This window comes from Lupinus angustifolius, chromosome LG18 (assembly GCF_001865875.1).
Source record: "Lupinus angustifolius cultivar Tanjil chromosome LG18, LupAngTanjil_v1.0, whole genome shotgun sequence".
In the NCBI taxonomy this organism is placed as follows: Eukaryota; Viridiplantae; Streptophyta; class Magnoliopsida; order Fabales; family Fabaceae; genus Lupinus; species Lupinus angustifolius.
In genome coordinates this window covers 13,260,013-13,277,272 of record NC_032026.1, presented here as the reverse complement: position 1 = coordinate 13,277,272, position 17,260 = coordinate 13,260,013, and the positions used below count along the sequence as shown (strand labels likewise).

General features: G+C 31.1%; 1 protein-coding gene across 3 annotated transcripts in view; it reads right to left on the bottom strand.

Annotated features, from left to right (window-relative positions):
- LOC109332107 (probable transcription factor KAN2) overlaps positions 1-11,236 on the bottom strand; it is a 14,652-nt gene extending 3,416 nt beyond the window's left edge. The window contains exons 1-7 of one of the 3 annotated variants that reach the window (XM_019566937.1): positions 10,179-11,236; positions 9,824-9,900; positions 8,506-8,551; positions 8,216-8,375; positions 7,083-7,143; positions 6,242-6,370; positions 5,780-6,188 (exon numbers count right to left, since the gene is read on the bottom strand). In XM_019566937.1, the coding sequence (XP_019422482.1) occupies positions 6,242-6,370; positions 7,083-7,143; positions 8,216-8,375; positions 8,506-8,551; positions 9,824-9,900; positions 10,179-10,878 (1,173 nt within the window). In that variant the 5' untranslated portion in view covers positions 10,879-11,236 and the 3' untranslated portion in view covers positions 5,780-6,188. Of the gene's footprint in view, positions 1-5,779; positions 6,371-7,082; positions 7,144-8,152; positions 8,376-8,505; positions 8,552-9,823; positions 9,901-10,178 lie in introns of those variants that run through there. The other 2 variants (XM_019566936.1, XR_002105875.1) reach the window with 2 other exon arrangements.

Sequence of the window (17,260 nt, the reverse complement as noted above, 5' to 3'; positions counted from 1 at the left end):
TATATATATATATATATATATTCAAATATAAAGGCATAAGTAAAAAGATTTTCCCAAAATTAGTATTCACAACACATTTCTATAAATTTAAGATGCACATAATCTAATATCACAATAAAATAAAATAAAATAATTATTAATATAAGATAAGATAAAAATCACATATTACAAAATTCTACAAAAAATATATGTGCTATCCCTTTCTCTTTTCATATCTCCTCCCATTATGAGCCTCTCCCTAAAGTTAAGCAATTATTTATTACTGCCGACAAAATAAAGGTTGATCTGTAGCTCAAGGTCTTAGAGGAGGGTTGTTCTAAGTCTCGGTCAGGTACCTTATTATTTTGGCTCCTCTAAAACCTGCTATAAAATACGTACTCCTAATGTACACCTATATATGCCACTATATTCAAATTGTACACAATAGCCTCAAACTTTTGTACCTATTTTTCTAACCCGTATTTATTGATCAATGAATGTGATTTCAGATGTATTTCAACTTTTATAAAAATTAAATTAACATTAGTTGATGATATTGATGGTACTGGTCCAAAGGTGAGGAGGGTCCCATTACAGGAGTGATGCTACCAATTGTAGCACTTGCATGTCAAGATCTTCAAAAGTGAAAAAGTAATGCTGATAGAGAAAATAAGATAATGTCAAAAAGAAATAAGAACAAAATGTTTCCAACTTTATTTCCCCTTAATTACTTTTTTTTTTCCTTTTTGATTATAGGATGAGATATGTTTGGTTTGCATTGTAGCTACCATTAGTTTTATATATTGTTGGGTCCTGAAACATACCACTTCCTTATTGGCTTGTTGATTAATTAATTTTAGAGAATCATTATGAAGACCAACTTTTATTGTGAGTGAACATAGATCAGATCTAGAAACTTCAACAACATCAATAGTTATTTGACAAATTATTGAAGTACTAATAATGTAATGAAATCAAATAATGATGTAGCTTTCTTGCAAATAAGCGGGAAATTGGAAAACAATACATATTGTTAGGATTGAGAAGCCTAAATGTAAGGGAAATCTATATTTAATGACCTATACGTAAATAATCAAATAAGTGAAATTCACATTATATATTGACCTAAAATTATATCGTTAAATCTAATAGGTCTTGCCGGTTATATATTTATCAAATTATTCATTCATTTCTTTCCAATATGAGTTGTTTTTAGTCTTTACCATACCAATCACGCACTTATTTTCTTCTTCTTTCATTTACATTAATTTAAAACGAACCGTAAGAAAATTAAAGGGGCATCAATCAATGCCCCTAATTAGATTTACAGAAAAAAAACTATTACACTTTGGGAAGAAATGAAAGGAACTATAGTATTTTTTTCTTGGTATTTGTCAATAAGATGAAAATGATTCGAGAGATGAACTTTGCTTATGTACTACATTTTTTTCATGATACTTCTTTTCATTTCTACTGTATGATACCTAACATATCTATAGAGTGAGTTTAGTTTGTGATATGTAACTCGATATGAAGTTTCAACTAAAAATTCATCAAGTTTTATTAGTTATAGTATGGAATCTAATAACTATAGTACAAAAACTAATGATTATGTTCTTGCTTCACCGGTACTTTAAATTCCTATATATATTAAATCACGAGCAGTGCGACTTGCGCGTAGAAATTAAAGTAGCGAATCTAATAATTACAGTACAAAAATTAATGATTATATTCTTGCTTCACCGGTACTTTAAATTCCAATATAAGTATTTGTATATAGAAGTACCAAAGTTAATATAGTAAAAAGGAGGTTGCACTCGAAGTCTTTAACTGGCTTTTCTCAAATTTATTATGATAAGCGTCCTTAAAATTAGATTTTGTTCCTTGAGCAAGAAGAAATGTGCTTTCAAGGACAAACTCTTGCGATCAATGTATTATGTATACGAGGTGTATGATTATTCCAATATTCTCGCGAATAGAACCAATTAAGTAGCAAATATGTGTCTAAATTAATTTATTCTGTGAAAGTGTGATCAAAATAATATATAATAAAAAGGTTTTTGAAAGTTTTTTTTATTTTAAAACAATATTATTTTCCTAATTAAAAAATATTTTTTAACTTGGTGTGTTAAAGTACGTACATGCGCGTCTTCCAATGCCAAATAAATTCAGTTGTGAGTTGTTTCCCTATTTCATTATTGCCGAGAAACATGACTAAATACATCAATGCGTGCAGCAATTAAGCAACGTACTGTACTATTTATCTTCACATGCATGTGATCTACTCCAATACAATAAACTTTATAATATAAGAATGGAACTATAGAGACAAAATCACTTGCTTAGTGTATGCATAAACTTTTAAAGGATGATTGTTAGAGTAAGTGTTATTGCAAATGGAAAGCAATTAGAGGCATAACAAAATGTTATAAAACACTGTTTTTTTAATTAAGATTATCCTCCTATTTTTTAGTAATGAATTAATCTCTTTTTAGATGTATGATTGACTCTTGCAACCAAAATCACTTACATGATTGTACATTATTAGATTATCTCTTTATTAATTTTAAAACACTCTTGTATAAACAAATAAACATAAATACTTTAAAATTTTCATTAATGTTGATTATGATTATTTTGGCGTCATATTTCGGATCCTCGAACAAAAAACGAACCAACTCATAAGTATGTACTTGAATTCGACCTGATCCATACCTAATGTGGTAAAGTTAATTTTAACCTCAAACTATAATTCTACTTAAAACATGACCTTAATATTCATGTACACATATACAAAATAGTCTAAAAACATCCCTCAATTTATCATGATGCCTAAATGCAGACCATGCTGTAATTAGAGACTAAATTGTACATTATAATAAGTTTAGGGGATGGTTTTCTATTTTATGATATATATGAGTACTTACAGTTGGGTGGACATCTGCTGTCCCATAAAAGTGTACCATTCAATGTACCAGATTGGTTAGAAAAATTTTAATCTTTAATTTTTTAACTTAAATATATATTTTTTAACCAATTACAAGTTGTACGATATGGAGTGACACATTTTATGGTACAACACATGTATTCCATTAAAGTTAGGGTTTAACTTTTTTTTGGCTAAAGTGCATTTTTAGCTACTTGCACAAGAAAATAATTTCAAAACATGATTGCACTAAGGTATTCCTTGTTAACATAGCGTGGCACAATCACCAAGAAAAGGGTGGAAATTAATTGAGTTCTATTTGACTCATTGTCAACCGTAAGTATAGTCACTCCAAGCCCAATTGTGAAAAGTTGAGATTTGTGCCTTGTTGACTGCGTTTTTGGTTGCATTGATTATAAACTTCCTTTCCTTTGTGTTATCTAAATGTTCAAGTTCACTTATAAAGCCTTGGTTTGGTCATCCATCGTCTTATTCTTTTTCCTATATAAAATCTATGCACTCATAGAGTCATTGGGTAAATATTTATATACAGTCTCATTTGCATTACTTTTGTTTAAAAATCAATAGTAATGAAAATGAATGGTAGATGATATAGTAACAATATAAAAATATCTTATACTGTCAGTGTCTACATCTTTTTACCTTTTTTTTTAAGTAATAATGTGACAACTTCCTTTATGTAATAAAGTGTGTCACTCTTTTGTCATTCATTTTGATTGGTCTACTCATTTAAATTGGTCCAATAATCAATAATAAGAACTAATGAAAGGCAATTTTCCTAACAAAATAAAATCATGAGGTTGTTAGAAAATTTGTTGGATAACAAAATAATGCATTAGATACCCTATACTCAAGTAAATTTATTTTCTACATTCAAATATTATTATTTCATTTCATTTTAAAGTTAATTTGTCAATTTTTGTTTGTAAGTAAAAAAATGTCTAACTTTGAATTATATTTTATAAGCAAAACATTTGATACAAATTTATGTAATATTATTAGTCTTCTAGTAGTTGTATAAAAATCGAAAATCTACCTAACAATTAAACTAGTAGGGGATGTAACACAAACTACGAGTCTTATGACTCACATATATGTTTGGTAGCAATGTGGGTCGATAATATAATTCAAGTACATTGGTACAATGTGATCTCTTTTTGTTTTCTATTGCTGGAAGGATTATTGTGTCCCACTGGGTTATCTCAACATTGATGATTCCATGCATTCGTGCAAAATCTAAAGGAAAGCAAATAAAGTTGAAATAAAAAACAAAAGCCAAAGCACTTCGCTTTAATTTCCTTTTCTCTTTTCTCATCTTAAATTTTAACACCATTTCCTTTTGTTTATTTTCATCAACCTTCTCTTTTACACCCACATGCTGTAAGCCTAGCGAACACCCAGCACTCAGAACTTTCAAATACAAAGCCTTCATTATACCCCATCCTTTTGTGCCTCGATTTAGTATATATATGTCTATGATTTCTTATGGAGAAGTTCGTATATAATTGCTTGGTAATGCTATGAAAATATATATTTTCGTATGCCTGAAACTACTTAAAATATTTTGGTAATGTTATGAAACCAGTCCCCGCCATTAGTTTTGTAATGCTATGAAAAAATATTTTGAATTTCTATAACTTAGTTTATTTTGATTATTACCATTGTTTGACGTGTTATTTAGTGAGGTATCATATGCTAATTGTATGTGTCACATTATCACTTAAAACAGTTTTTGACTAAAAATAAAGTAGCTCGAATGCATAAACTTTTATCAAAAAATTGAAGAAAAAAAATATAAGGATTAAAAACATATTCAACCATTTTGATTTAGTATGCCCCATTTATCTACAGCCTTGGTTGTCAAATAAATTATACTTAAAAATCACTGAAATACAAGCATCACATGTAAAGAATCGAATTATCTGCCAGCTCTGCTTGTCCGAGTAGATAAATAATGAATCATATTCTTCTCCATGTATTTAAGGGAAAGAAGTCACATATCATATTGTTGTTTTATTTCTATTTTATGTACTTCTATCTCTAGTACCTTAGAGGATCTTCACTAGTAAATAATAGAAATTTTCTGTAATACACAAATAAACCCTGATGATCCTGTTTAGCACAACACTCAGATTGCAATTACTAATGAGCTTTTAACATCACCACTTTGTAGTTCGTAATGGCTACAAAGAAGTTTCCTTTTCATGACATAGGAATGAAAATGTCATAAAAACTAAGCAATGCAACCATCTTTTTGAAAAGCTTATGATACTTCAAAGTTCAAAGCCTCGTAAAATTAGTAAAAAGATGAATAATTGGTAAAGGTGATTGCTGTGTACATATGCCTCAAGTATCGGTAACGGTGATAAGACTTTACCTTATAGTGCGATACCTAACAAATTAACAATCAACTTATAGTAGTTAAGTTTGGGTAGGAGGAATACTTGTTATTCTAATTGAAAATTTTTTAGATAGGAGGAATACTTGTTATTCTAATTGAAGATTTTTTAGAAAGGAGTAGAAGATTTGAGATGACTTGATTTTTTTTTATAGGTTTCTAGTTTCCTCGGAATACCAAATTATCTAGGCATGAAAACAAATATTAATCTTTTTACACTTTGTTAATTTGTTTGCTTTCCTTTTTGAAAATATCATACATTATCTTTCTCCTTATTTTGTAGGAGTATATATATCTTACTATATATGTTCCTATTCTTATTGTCACTTTATTCAAAATTCCACTCTTTTTCTTAAGTCCATATTCTCAATCCTTTCTCTTTTTCCTAAAGGGTAAAGCATGTGAGTCTACCTAGGATAGAACATAGGATTATTAGGAACCCAACTTCTTTGGTAAAAATAACAAAATATATCATAAATGTAAATTCATTGCTCCATTACAATTACCAAGGATCACTTCATACTTTAATATATATAGCTAAAGCTTACCTCACTCCTCAACCCTCTCTTTTTTATGTCTGTTTCTTTCTCTCTTAGATTGAATAACATACAAATCAATTAGATTTCATATATTTACCAAGAAAATAAAATATGTTGATTTGGATCACAGAAGAGCTCTGATAGGAAGGCATTGCTTTTTCTCCCACTCCCTCCTTTTGTTGGTTTCTGTCTTTCTTGTCTCTTTATGTTTCTTTAGCTCTTTTTGCTTTTTTTCTTTCCCTTTTGTGTTCTTTTAGCTTTCCCTTTCTTTGATTTTCTCAGTGGGTTCCTGATTCTAATTCCAGTGCTCTAGCTCCTTCAGTTTCAGAGACATGTATAATGGATTTCAAAATATGAATATATTCAACAAGAGAGCTTTCAAAGTGGCTGGCCCAAGGTGAATTCCAAATCCAAATTAAGCTTTTTCGGGCTTGATCCTGAATTGTTTGAGGATGAGCTTCTATCTGATATTCTCTCATAGCTTAAGCACTTTGGGTCCGTATTCTTCTGAAAAAAGAAAAAGAAGAAGCAAAGTTCAGAAAAAATTAAATAAAATATATACTTTAATGAAAATATGGTATAAAAGGGGGAAGGAGAAAATTATATTTGACTCAAAGTAGTATAGTAAAGGAGAAGTGTGTGAACAGATTTTGAGAATCAAAGGACATTTAACTGAGAGAATATTTTTACAGAATATTATATATCAGAATGAAAAAGGAAAATTCAGATGGGTACACCTAAAAGCCTGCTAGAACTTGTGCATGTTCATCTGTGCTACTGCTAGCTTCCAATTATTTTTCTCTATAGCATTACCATTCATGCATACTATATTATAATAAATTAAATTCATAATCTATACCGTTGATCATTGAGTCCAATGAAGTAGGTTTAGGTTATAGGGTTCTTCTTAATATGGTCATTATTTTTTTAATAAATCTATAAACTAGATGGAAGTCTTTTCCAGCACAATTTATTTTTATCCCTTGTAATTAGTGAATGTGAAAAGGACTGGTCTACCCCCTTTGAATTTGTGAAGGACAAAACAGCTTTATAGAAAAGCCTTTTACTTTTCTCCTCTCTATAATGTGCATGGCAAGATTAAAAAAATCAAATGTTTTTCCTTTTCATCTCAACTCCCTTTCATGCATTCCAAATGAAGCTTTTATTTTTGTGTATTTGGGAAATAAAAGAGGGTATTGAGTAACATTTAGATATATACCTCAAGAGAAGGCACGTTTCTAACAGAATCAGACTTTGGCTTGCCTTGCAACCAAGCTTCCCTGTTACAACCAAACACATCGAAATATTATTTCCCATTACTGGATGCCATGCAGAAGAAAAAGCAAACTGAGAAAAGAAAGCTATCTTTTACTGTATTATTTATAACTTCTTTTACTTATTCTTCTGATTGAAATAAAGTTAAAGACTTGAAGCCATCCCATGTGATAGCCCATTGCCAATCACTATAGATATGTATATACTTCTACTTTATATATCAACTTTAGCATTTGTATGTAAATCAAACCTTAACAACTTTTTTTCTTGTAAAAGAAAGTGCACTCTCGTAATTTCTCTTTCTTTCTTTAGGTAAAGAGAAATGGGCAAACATTGATATACGAAATATTTGAAAGATTTTTTTTTTGTTTATATATAAATATATTAGAAGTTAGAACAATTGAAGGAAATTTGAAAGGGCATATGGCTTTGGCACCAAGATTTATAATTATGATTCTACCAAAGGGGTTAGCTTTGACACTAAGCTTTGCAATTGTAGGGCCTCATGTATGTATGAGCCCCACAAAATCCTAAGGAAAGAGATATCTGTATTTTTAAGGTGGATTTGGGAAAATATGAAACTACTGTGTCTGTGATTGGTAGGAGTGAGTGTGGGTTCCTTTTAGTTACTTTACACCCACTAGAAGAGAGTATATATTATTACTCCATCATGGAGTTTTGGATGCTCATGGTTCGTGGACAGACAGAACAAAGCAAACTGAAATCATGCATTCTTTTTGTGATTTTTTGCGCCTAACTATGTTTGTATGTGAGGCTAAGAGAGAGAAAGAAAAGAACAAAGAGTAAGAGATTCGCATAAGAATAAGACATGCATGTTTTGCTCCGATTACATTAGTAAATTGCACATGAACATATATGGAATGAAATATATAAATAATAATAAAAAGTGAAACAAGTAAAAAATTGCTTGCAACATGATCAAATTGATAGAAAAAGAAAACCCCATTTGCTAGGGAACTATATCTGTTGTCAAGAACATTCAAAATATATAACATGTTGCAACTATATAATGAGGAAAAATTTATATCTAATAAAAAAATATAACCAATTAGTTACCTGGAAGAGTTGCTCCAGAGCCCATGATATTCTTTATCTTGATTAACATTTGGCTTGCCCTGCTTAATGGATATATCAGATCTTCTTGAAGAGTTAATGTCAAACATTATGTCATCAGAATTATCTCCAGATGATCCATTATCATAGACATCAGAATGCCCTAATTCATTTTTAAAGAGACAAACTTACTAAGTTAGAGAAAAGAAGAAAATCAAGGTAGCAAATAACATGAACCTTTCAATTTGCTTAGTCTTCCATCAAAATAAGACTTAACGAAAATAAGCACTAACCTGAAGAAGCAGCTGCTCTATCTGTAGTTTTCACCGTCCGGTACATCTGGATTTAATTAACAATTTCATGCATCGTTAACATTGTATATAGCACATACTCTAAGTTTTAATTTGAATGTGATTATGTCTACTTTAGTGTATAATACATCAAACTAGGACGAAATTGTAACTTGTAAGTATTAAATTGATACGCATAAATGTACAAGTTCTAATACAGAAGCATTTATGGTAATATGCACATGCATAGAAGCATGTGACTAACCATGGTTAAAGCTGACATGGTAAAGTGGCCCATATCGGAGGAGGCGAGGGTATATCATTGAGAAATGATGGTGTTCGGTACGTAGTGGTTTACAAGATCTTTTTCTAAAAAAATAATATTTCACATTACTTCTTGGAAAAATTTGAGCATAAGAGCCCAGAAAATGAAATAAAATTAGGACATAAAATTATTTCTAATTAGATAATAAAAATTAAAAAATGAGATGATATGTTTGTATGAATATTTTTTTGTAAGAATGCATGTATCAATAATAAGATTACTCTTTTTTAAAAAATATACAATTTATTTTTATATATTTTTAATTTCTTTTAAGAAATGAGCTAAACAAGTTTGAGCTTGTCTTTGACTCATTTTGAATTCGTGGGACTTTGTCTTACTTGTTTTCAGAAATCGATAAGTACCTCTCTCTGTCTCTCTCTCTCTATTGAATTACATTGCTTTAAATTAGCTGGTTCATTCTTCCAAGCAAAAAGCTGTTTATTATCTTGCAGAAGCAGAGGCAGCAGATCTAATAGAAAAACAAATTCTAAGGATTTGAGAGACCCTATGTATGGAAAACATTGGAATTTGAAACATATATAGTTTTCTCAAATCAAGAGCTTAGTAGTAAGTTGTATGCAGATTATGGAGTTAATACAAGTCAGATTATCTAAATGGTATAGTGTTAAGAACGGAAATTCTTCTTCTGATTTTCAAATTGGTACATGAATCTTTCATCTAGTATAACAAATTCTTCTTAGTAGAAGTTTTGAGTCCAAATTTTGATTATGGATGAGATTCCCTTATACTTATATTATCACAATTTTTTCTTATAAAAAATATTGACGACCTAACTCTTTCCCTTATACTTATAACATAATGTAGGATATAAAGCACCATTGAAAACAACCAATCAGAACCGTCCCACCTTCACCTCCAAGGACTGAAGAAAATTAAGAATAAGTATGATTAGAAGCAACATTATTCTGAATATCATTATTCATTATTGTACATAGATTAATTAGTGACAGTGCATTTTACTAGTTTTAGGATTACCTGTAAATGAGACTTAACATGTGCTAAAGTGAGATCCTTCACATCCATCAGCTCAAGAACTGATTTGGGTGTAGCCCCTAATGAATCAAACACAACATGAGTAGAAGAAAAAGAAAGGTTAGTAATTGCAATAATTACTCAAATTTATGTTATTAAGATATAAGAAAGGCAAAATAATCACTTCCTTTCAACTTTTCTTTTTCTTTCCCGTCTTAAAGAAAGTGAAAGCAAAGCTGTAAGAAGAAAAGGAGGATGAAGGAAAATTATGCAAAAAGAAGAGAAGAAAAAGATGATTTTTTTTAAAAAGAAAGGGGAAAAGTGATGATGATGATGATGATGAATTGATGATGCTTACTTTCATGGCCACCTAAGAGCTCAACAGCATGAACAAAGCGAGCATGGAGTGTAGTTGTCCAACGCATCCGAGGAGCCCTCATGCTTCGCTTCGCAGGGAAGCGTGACAAGAACCTTGACCGCATCAAAGCTTGAGAATGATGAAAAGATGATGTAGTGGTTGTGTTGGAAATAGGTGAAGGAGCAGTGGAAGAAACATCTAGAAGATGTCGATGATGTTGAAGTTGTGGAAATGTCATAGTAGGAGGAGGGTTTTGGTACACTGGAATTCCTCTTATGGGTCTCAGAAATCCAAGCTCTTGGCTTAAACTTTGGTGCTGCTGCTGTTGTAGTTGTTGTGGCTGGAAGACTAGTGGATGCTGTTGATGAAAGTAGTGATTTTGATGAAATGATAGAAAAGGGTTGTTGATGTTGTTGTTGTTGGTGGTGTTAGCATTATTAATGTTTTTGTTTTCAAAGGGGTTGATATTGTTGTTGGTGTTAGAAGAAGCCCTTGTTGGATAAGAGAGGGATAGGTCAAAACAAGTGGCATCAGTTTTGGACATTGAAGATGATAAGGACTTTCTAGAATCCAAAGCTCTCTTCCAAAACCCCAAATCAACTTCTTCATCTGTTGTACTTCTCTTCCAACTTGATGTCGGTTTAGTGTTTGGATGGCTGATTTGTAATGATAAGTCTGGTTGTGCTGGGAATAGTTCCATCCTTGGTTAATACAACAAACTAACTTTCCTTCCTAATTTTGTTCCTTCTTATGCTATATTTATATATAAGGAGGGTATGAAAATTTTCAAGGATAAGGTAAGGTTGTAAGGGTAAAAGATCGATTAGATTTTGTGAAGGTGTGTGTGATGGAGTTTCAAGCATTCAATCAATTATGATGTAGTAGTTGCAGAGAAGAGATTTGAGATTGAGAGGAGACGGCAAAAAGAGAGAGAGAGAGGGGAAAGAAATGACAAGGTACGTGGTATATGAAGTGAATGGTTGTTTCTTTTGTGTGAAGTATATGTGAGAAAATGACACTTGAGGGGCTATAGTCTAGAGGGTGGTGTTGGGGAGAGAGATAGAGAGGGAAGGAAAGAATTGAGCTCTTTCTTTTGTGGACGTGAAGGGTAGGGTACTAGGGTCAGAAAGGGAGAAAAAGAATCACAAAAGGAAATAAAACATATAAGATAATACGTGTAAAAAGATAAAGGTAAATAAGTTTTTAGGAACTTTTATTCCTTTTCAAAAATAAGAATTTGTTTGATATTCTGGTACTACCAACCTATGCCTAAGAAATCAATATTTTCGGGTACCTGGTTGTGTCTTCTCATAAGTATCATTGATAGGAATTGAATATTTAACTTTAATTTTTTTGATGATTTAGTTGAGCTTAACTAGATTAGTATCCTTCAAACAAAAGTCACAAACTAATTGTTTTGGGGGCAGATAGAAAAATTGAAGTTGGCACAATCTTTTAGATCTATTGTTTTTCCTCCACACATACAACAAATATCTAACTCCTAACATTATGCTCAAACACAAATAGATTGGTTATACTAGACTTCAACATTTAAAATATTAAGTAGCAATATGCTAAGTTGCTAACATTTAAATATGCTCCACTTATTTAATTTTTTCTTAATAATATCCAATTAAAATACAGTTTTCATCCAAGTTTAATATTGTGCATTCTTTCGAACAAAAGAGGAAAAGTAAATCATTTCCCATGAACCTTTAACGTGTGCAATGTCTCTCTGCAACTCAATTTTCTAACGCACACACACGTACACAACCGACCCTTTCACTGGACTGAAACCTAGGGCTCTGGTTCATGTCGATAAATCTTAAAAAACAATAATTCTGAGATTTTCAGTCACATGATTGCACACAAATTTCAACATCCATCTTAGGGATTTGTTTTGTTTTGTTAACAACCCAATTATAAACCACTCATTGTGGTCATCATAAAACCCTAATTCTCCGCAAATCACATCATGCATTCATTAGCATAAATTTGGACCCATCCATTATGTTCTGGTCATTTTCTTTTTAAAAGCAACCAAGAAATTTAAATGTACATTTGTGGGATGTTACAGATATGAGTGGTTAAGCAAATCGAGGTCAAAATGAAAATACATATTTACCCTGTACTATTGTTATAATGGATTGAAAAGGTCTCACTCTCAATGGGTAAAACTGTCTTTGAACATCATGTCATCACATAGACAGCAAAATATATAAGTGGGTGCACACACATACTAAGGTTTCTAAGTGAACTCAAGCAGATAAAAATTATAATGTGTAAAGATTTATACACTCTTATTATATTTTGAAGAGTGAATCATGATTATACATAAATAGTGGATGATGCATTCTGAATATATAAAACTCATACACAATTAGTACTTAGATTTTTCCCTTACATAAACACAAATTTTGTTAGGGATGGCAAAATGGGTTTGGTCAACGGGCCAGCCCGTTCGGATAAGTGTTTTTAGCGAGTCGGACTAGGGTTTTAGCCCAAAAACCCGTATTCAACCCGTTTTGGAAGCCCGTTTTTTAGACGGGCCATGGAGGGTCGGGCTGGTCCGACGGGCCAACATTAAGATTAAAATTCATTTGTCTATCATGTTGCTCATTGCAATTAAGATTAAACTTTTACAATTTTAACTTATGTTTGAATCCTTAAGCATATAATTATTCTTTCTCTTTGTAAAATGAACATTTAATATCTCATTATGTACTTATATATTATCTTCACTCTTATCCAGTTATTGTACTTGTTATCACATAAGGTTGAGTTTCACTGACAATTGGGGGTGTTTGAATCAAATTTAAACATTTAATTAATTGAAATGGAAAATTGGAAACTCAAACAGAACTACTGATTTTGATTCCTTTTGGAAAATTAATTGAATTCGACTGAGTTTCAATTTATATTTTTAATGTAGTCAAATTCAAATTAAATTGAGTAATATATATACTTTATTGTGATTGATTTATAATATAATAGTTTTGATTCTTATACACTTTTTAAACTTTAGGAGTTATAAGCTCTATTGTGAACTAGAGTCTAAAAGTTTAAGAGTATGGTGGTTTATTTTTTAGAATTTATAAGTTTGTACTAATGCAATATGTTATTATGAGATTGTGTCTTTTGTTTGTGATTTTTTGTTTTAAAAGACATTTATGAATTGTTTAAATTATTTATTTTTGTCTAAAAACTTTAATGTGCGTTAAAAAAAAACGGGTCAGCCCGCCGGCTTGCCAAATATGGGTCGGGCTGACATTTTGGGCCCTTTTAACAATAAGGGTCAGGTCGTCCCAGCCCATATTCTGACGGGCCAAAGGCGGGCCAAGCTGGGCCGTGCTCAGGCTGGCCCGTATTGTCACCCCTAAATTTAGTTATGAGATGAATTTTTAAAATTAAATATGTGTAGTGAGGCTTGTTTCTAAAAAATACTATATATTGCGAGTCATATTATTTCGAGATTATTCTTTATGTTTATTTTTTGTTTGTATAATTAAATATACACTCTTTAATATATGACAATCATAGAAATTATACTTTTGGCTTTTGACGAAATTCAATACTTAAGATATAATGAGGTCTTACATAATTAGACTAATATTTCATTGATACTCATTTTTGTTTAATTGCGTCATGTTTAAAGTAGTTTTTTAAACAAAAAAATAAAATAGGCTAAAGGGCCTACTTACTTGGCCCATAACCCAGAAAGGCTAGACTAACAAACTATGAACCCTCACTAAATTGAGTCAACCCAAGCTGAATGGACAAACTAGTTCAACACGATCCTGATTTTGTCATGCTACCACGACTCTATCAAGCACCACTTCTCTGTTCTTTGTTCTTTGTTCCTTGTTCTTGTTTTAGTCTCTATATCTCTCAAGTATGATTTTTGTTTGCCTATATATTTTGGCTGGGTAGAGAGGAAAGTAGATATGGTTATATTTATTTTCATTTATTGTCCCTATTTTTATTGAATTGCTGTTTTGGATAGTTTTTTGTTTTTATAACTTCAATTTGTGGGAAGCCAATCTCGTAGGTTTAGGTAGTTTGGCAAAAAATTGGCTTGCAAGTCGCAACCAGAATGACTGAATTTGGCCTGAACTCCCTTTAACCTGAACATGTGATGAATAGGTTGGATCCTTACATTTTTTGGGTAAATAAATGTAAGATTGTGAGAGCTCTAATTTATTGACAAAAAAAAAATACTTTTATTGACAAAATTTTGTATTAAAATAGAGCCTTTTACATTTAACACCCAAAACAAGATTAGCAACATAACAAAATTGGACATGGGAAAAACATGAAATGTAACTGGTGGCCCTCATTTTTATAGGCCCTGACTATAGTTTATTTTGCTACATCGTTAAGGTCTGTTTGTGAGATGTTGAGTTTTTTGGAGGATAAAAAAAATGAAAAAAACTTAAAAACCACGTAATAATTTGTAAAATGATTTTCAACTCTTCTATTTCTCTTTTAAAAACAACTCACTAATAGTCACTTAGGCTAAGGTTTGTGACAAGCCAACCGAAATGAAGGAGGTTGACTACTTTTGCTGCTCTAGATGACAATAAGAAGGAAAAATATAGAAAATTATTATGAAAAATTGTATTGGATAAAATGCTAATGAGGTTGTTGCTGTAATTTCTTATTTTGGGACCTTCAGAAAATTTGGATCCGGCAATCCAAGGCTTGTTAACTAAATTTTGCTTAAGGAAAACAAATTACTTAAAGAAGACAAATTAAATATGCATCTAACATTAACGGAAATGGAAAAAAAACATCAGTGAGTCATGAGAGTGTGAGACTCAATCAAGAATTAAAATTTATGGTTTCTAGTTTAAAAATTCAAATGGATGGTCGTAAGTTAGTAAAAATGGAAAAAGGTAACGAAAAAAGAAACCAAACAATAGTACAATCACATATAACCCACAAATGAGTAATCTGTGTCTGTGAATCAATGTATGTCACCCCATGTTTAAGCAATACTACATAAATAAATGCATTGTCTGTCACCAAAGAGTTTTTACACGGTCAACCTATTATTTCTTATTGACTATGTAAGTTTTTTTTTTTTTACAAAAGCATTACACTGAATTAAACTCAAAATTAAAATAGTCAAAGTATTTTTTTTTTGTAGAAAGGAAAGTGTGGCTTGTTATGGTGTTACTTTCTAAAGTCCCACTATTCCTAATATTTTCTATCGGTTAAGGGTAAATTATTGCAAATAATTTACTCGTTATTTAATGGCTGAAATTTAGTCTATTTGGAAGTGTGGAAATAGCATCATCTTCAATAATAAAAATATGTGTATAGAGGAGTTAGTGAATGAGATCAAATTTAAATTATATGGACAAAGTAGCAGACAAAAGTGTTGGGAAAACAGAGACTAATCATTAGACGGAAGACATTATCAAACTGAGTCCAAAAATTTTAAACAAAACTTTTTCATTACAGGATTAGAAATAACTCTGAACATGGTCAAAACACTCCTATAATAACAATTATATTACGAGTAAAAAATACCTAATTGTTTAGGTGACTTTTTAAGCGGTTCCCACCCGTGCAAACTAACACCATTCCTTGTTTATTTTCTTCTCTTTTACGATACAGTGTGCAAAAACAATTTCTGTTAGGCCATTATTACTTTATCACTTTTGACCAAAGGTAAAACGTCAAAAAGGTACATTAAACCTTCAGCTTGTTTCTCTCTTAGCAATATTTTCTTATAGTTCAATTTGTGCCTTTCCTTTTACTCTTATCTTTTATTGGAAACCCTGAAAGAAAAGGAAAGAGAGCAAAGAGGAGTTAGTGGGTGTCTCTTTCTCTCCAATAAAAGAAAAATATAAATGGTAGTAAAGTGTTAAAAAATGAAGTATAGGATTAACATTTTTTAGGTCTTTCACTAACATCAACAATTGAACAACTAAGTGTAAGAATTTTTTTAGTCACACATAATATTTAAGTGTGGTTATTGTCATTATTTTATGTAGCCAAATTAAAGTGATCTAATTCATGTAAGGTATATGACTATAGACATAATTGTGATAGAAATTATTGTGTAGATACCTAAAGTTTTATTTCTATTTTATGATGGACAAAATTGGAATAAGAAAATTAAGTAGCATCACCCTATGGAAGAGTATACACTTCCTTATAAATAAGGGATTATGGTCCCCAATTGTAGACACAATAAAATAACTCTATTCTCTTCATCTCATTAGAAGATGAACTAAAGACTAATGGTGGTCTACAATTGGAACGTCAAAGAACCTACATGTTCTACTATCTTGATCGTGATTTCTTATAAATAAGAAAGTGTAACACTGCGAATTTTACGATTTTGAATTATAAGATTTTATTAATATTTTTATTAATTATATATTCGAAAATGAATTTCTGGGAATTTTAGGTAAAGAATTAGATGAAACTCTAGTTGAGTTTTAGTCTTGAAATTTTATTTCCTATTTTATGGTAAATTTTGGTAATTTGTGGAGACAGTCGGTTCTGGACTACTGTCGGGGCCGAAATCTGCCCGATACGGCTCAAAAAGTGTCTTTTTGAGTTCCATAACTCGGAATCGAATTCCGATCGCGCCATTGGATTCGTAATTTAATTTTGAGTCAATATAGACCCTGAATACACCCATACCTACTCTCTAAATATTTTTCACTCGAAATCCGAAATTTTAATCGGATATTAGGATCGGGCGATTTATAATACCCGATCGAGTATTGGCCGATAATACTCGGGCATGTTTATCGCACGTGTCCACGAGGTGATCATTTTGCATTGGATGTGAGAGTTGACTTCCATAAAGCAAATCTCCCATCACTTTCTCAAATATCTCATGATCTCATTAGCCACCATATGAGATTTGTCATTATTACCTAGGGAAAATCTGATTTCCCTCTTTCCTTAAACCCTCACACTTCACACTTCACTCTCACACTCTCTCATTTGCAAAATTTCAAGAGAAGGTAAAAATAATCTCTCCATTTTTCTCTCATTTTTCTCATGTCTTCTTCCATCTTCAATCCTTGATCTCTCAACATCTAACCAATGGATGTTGA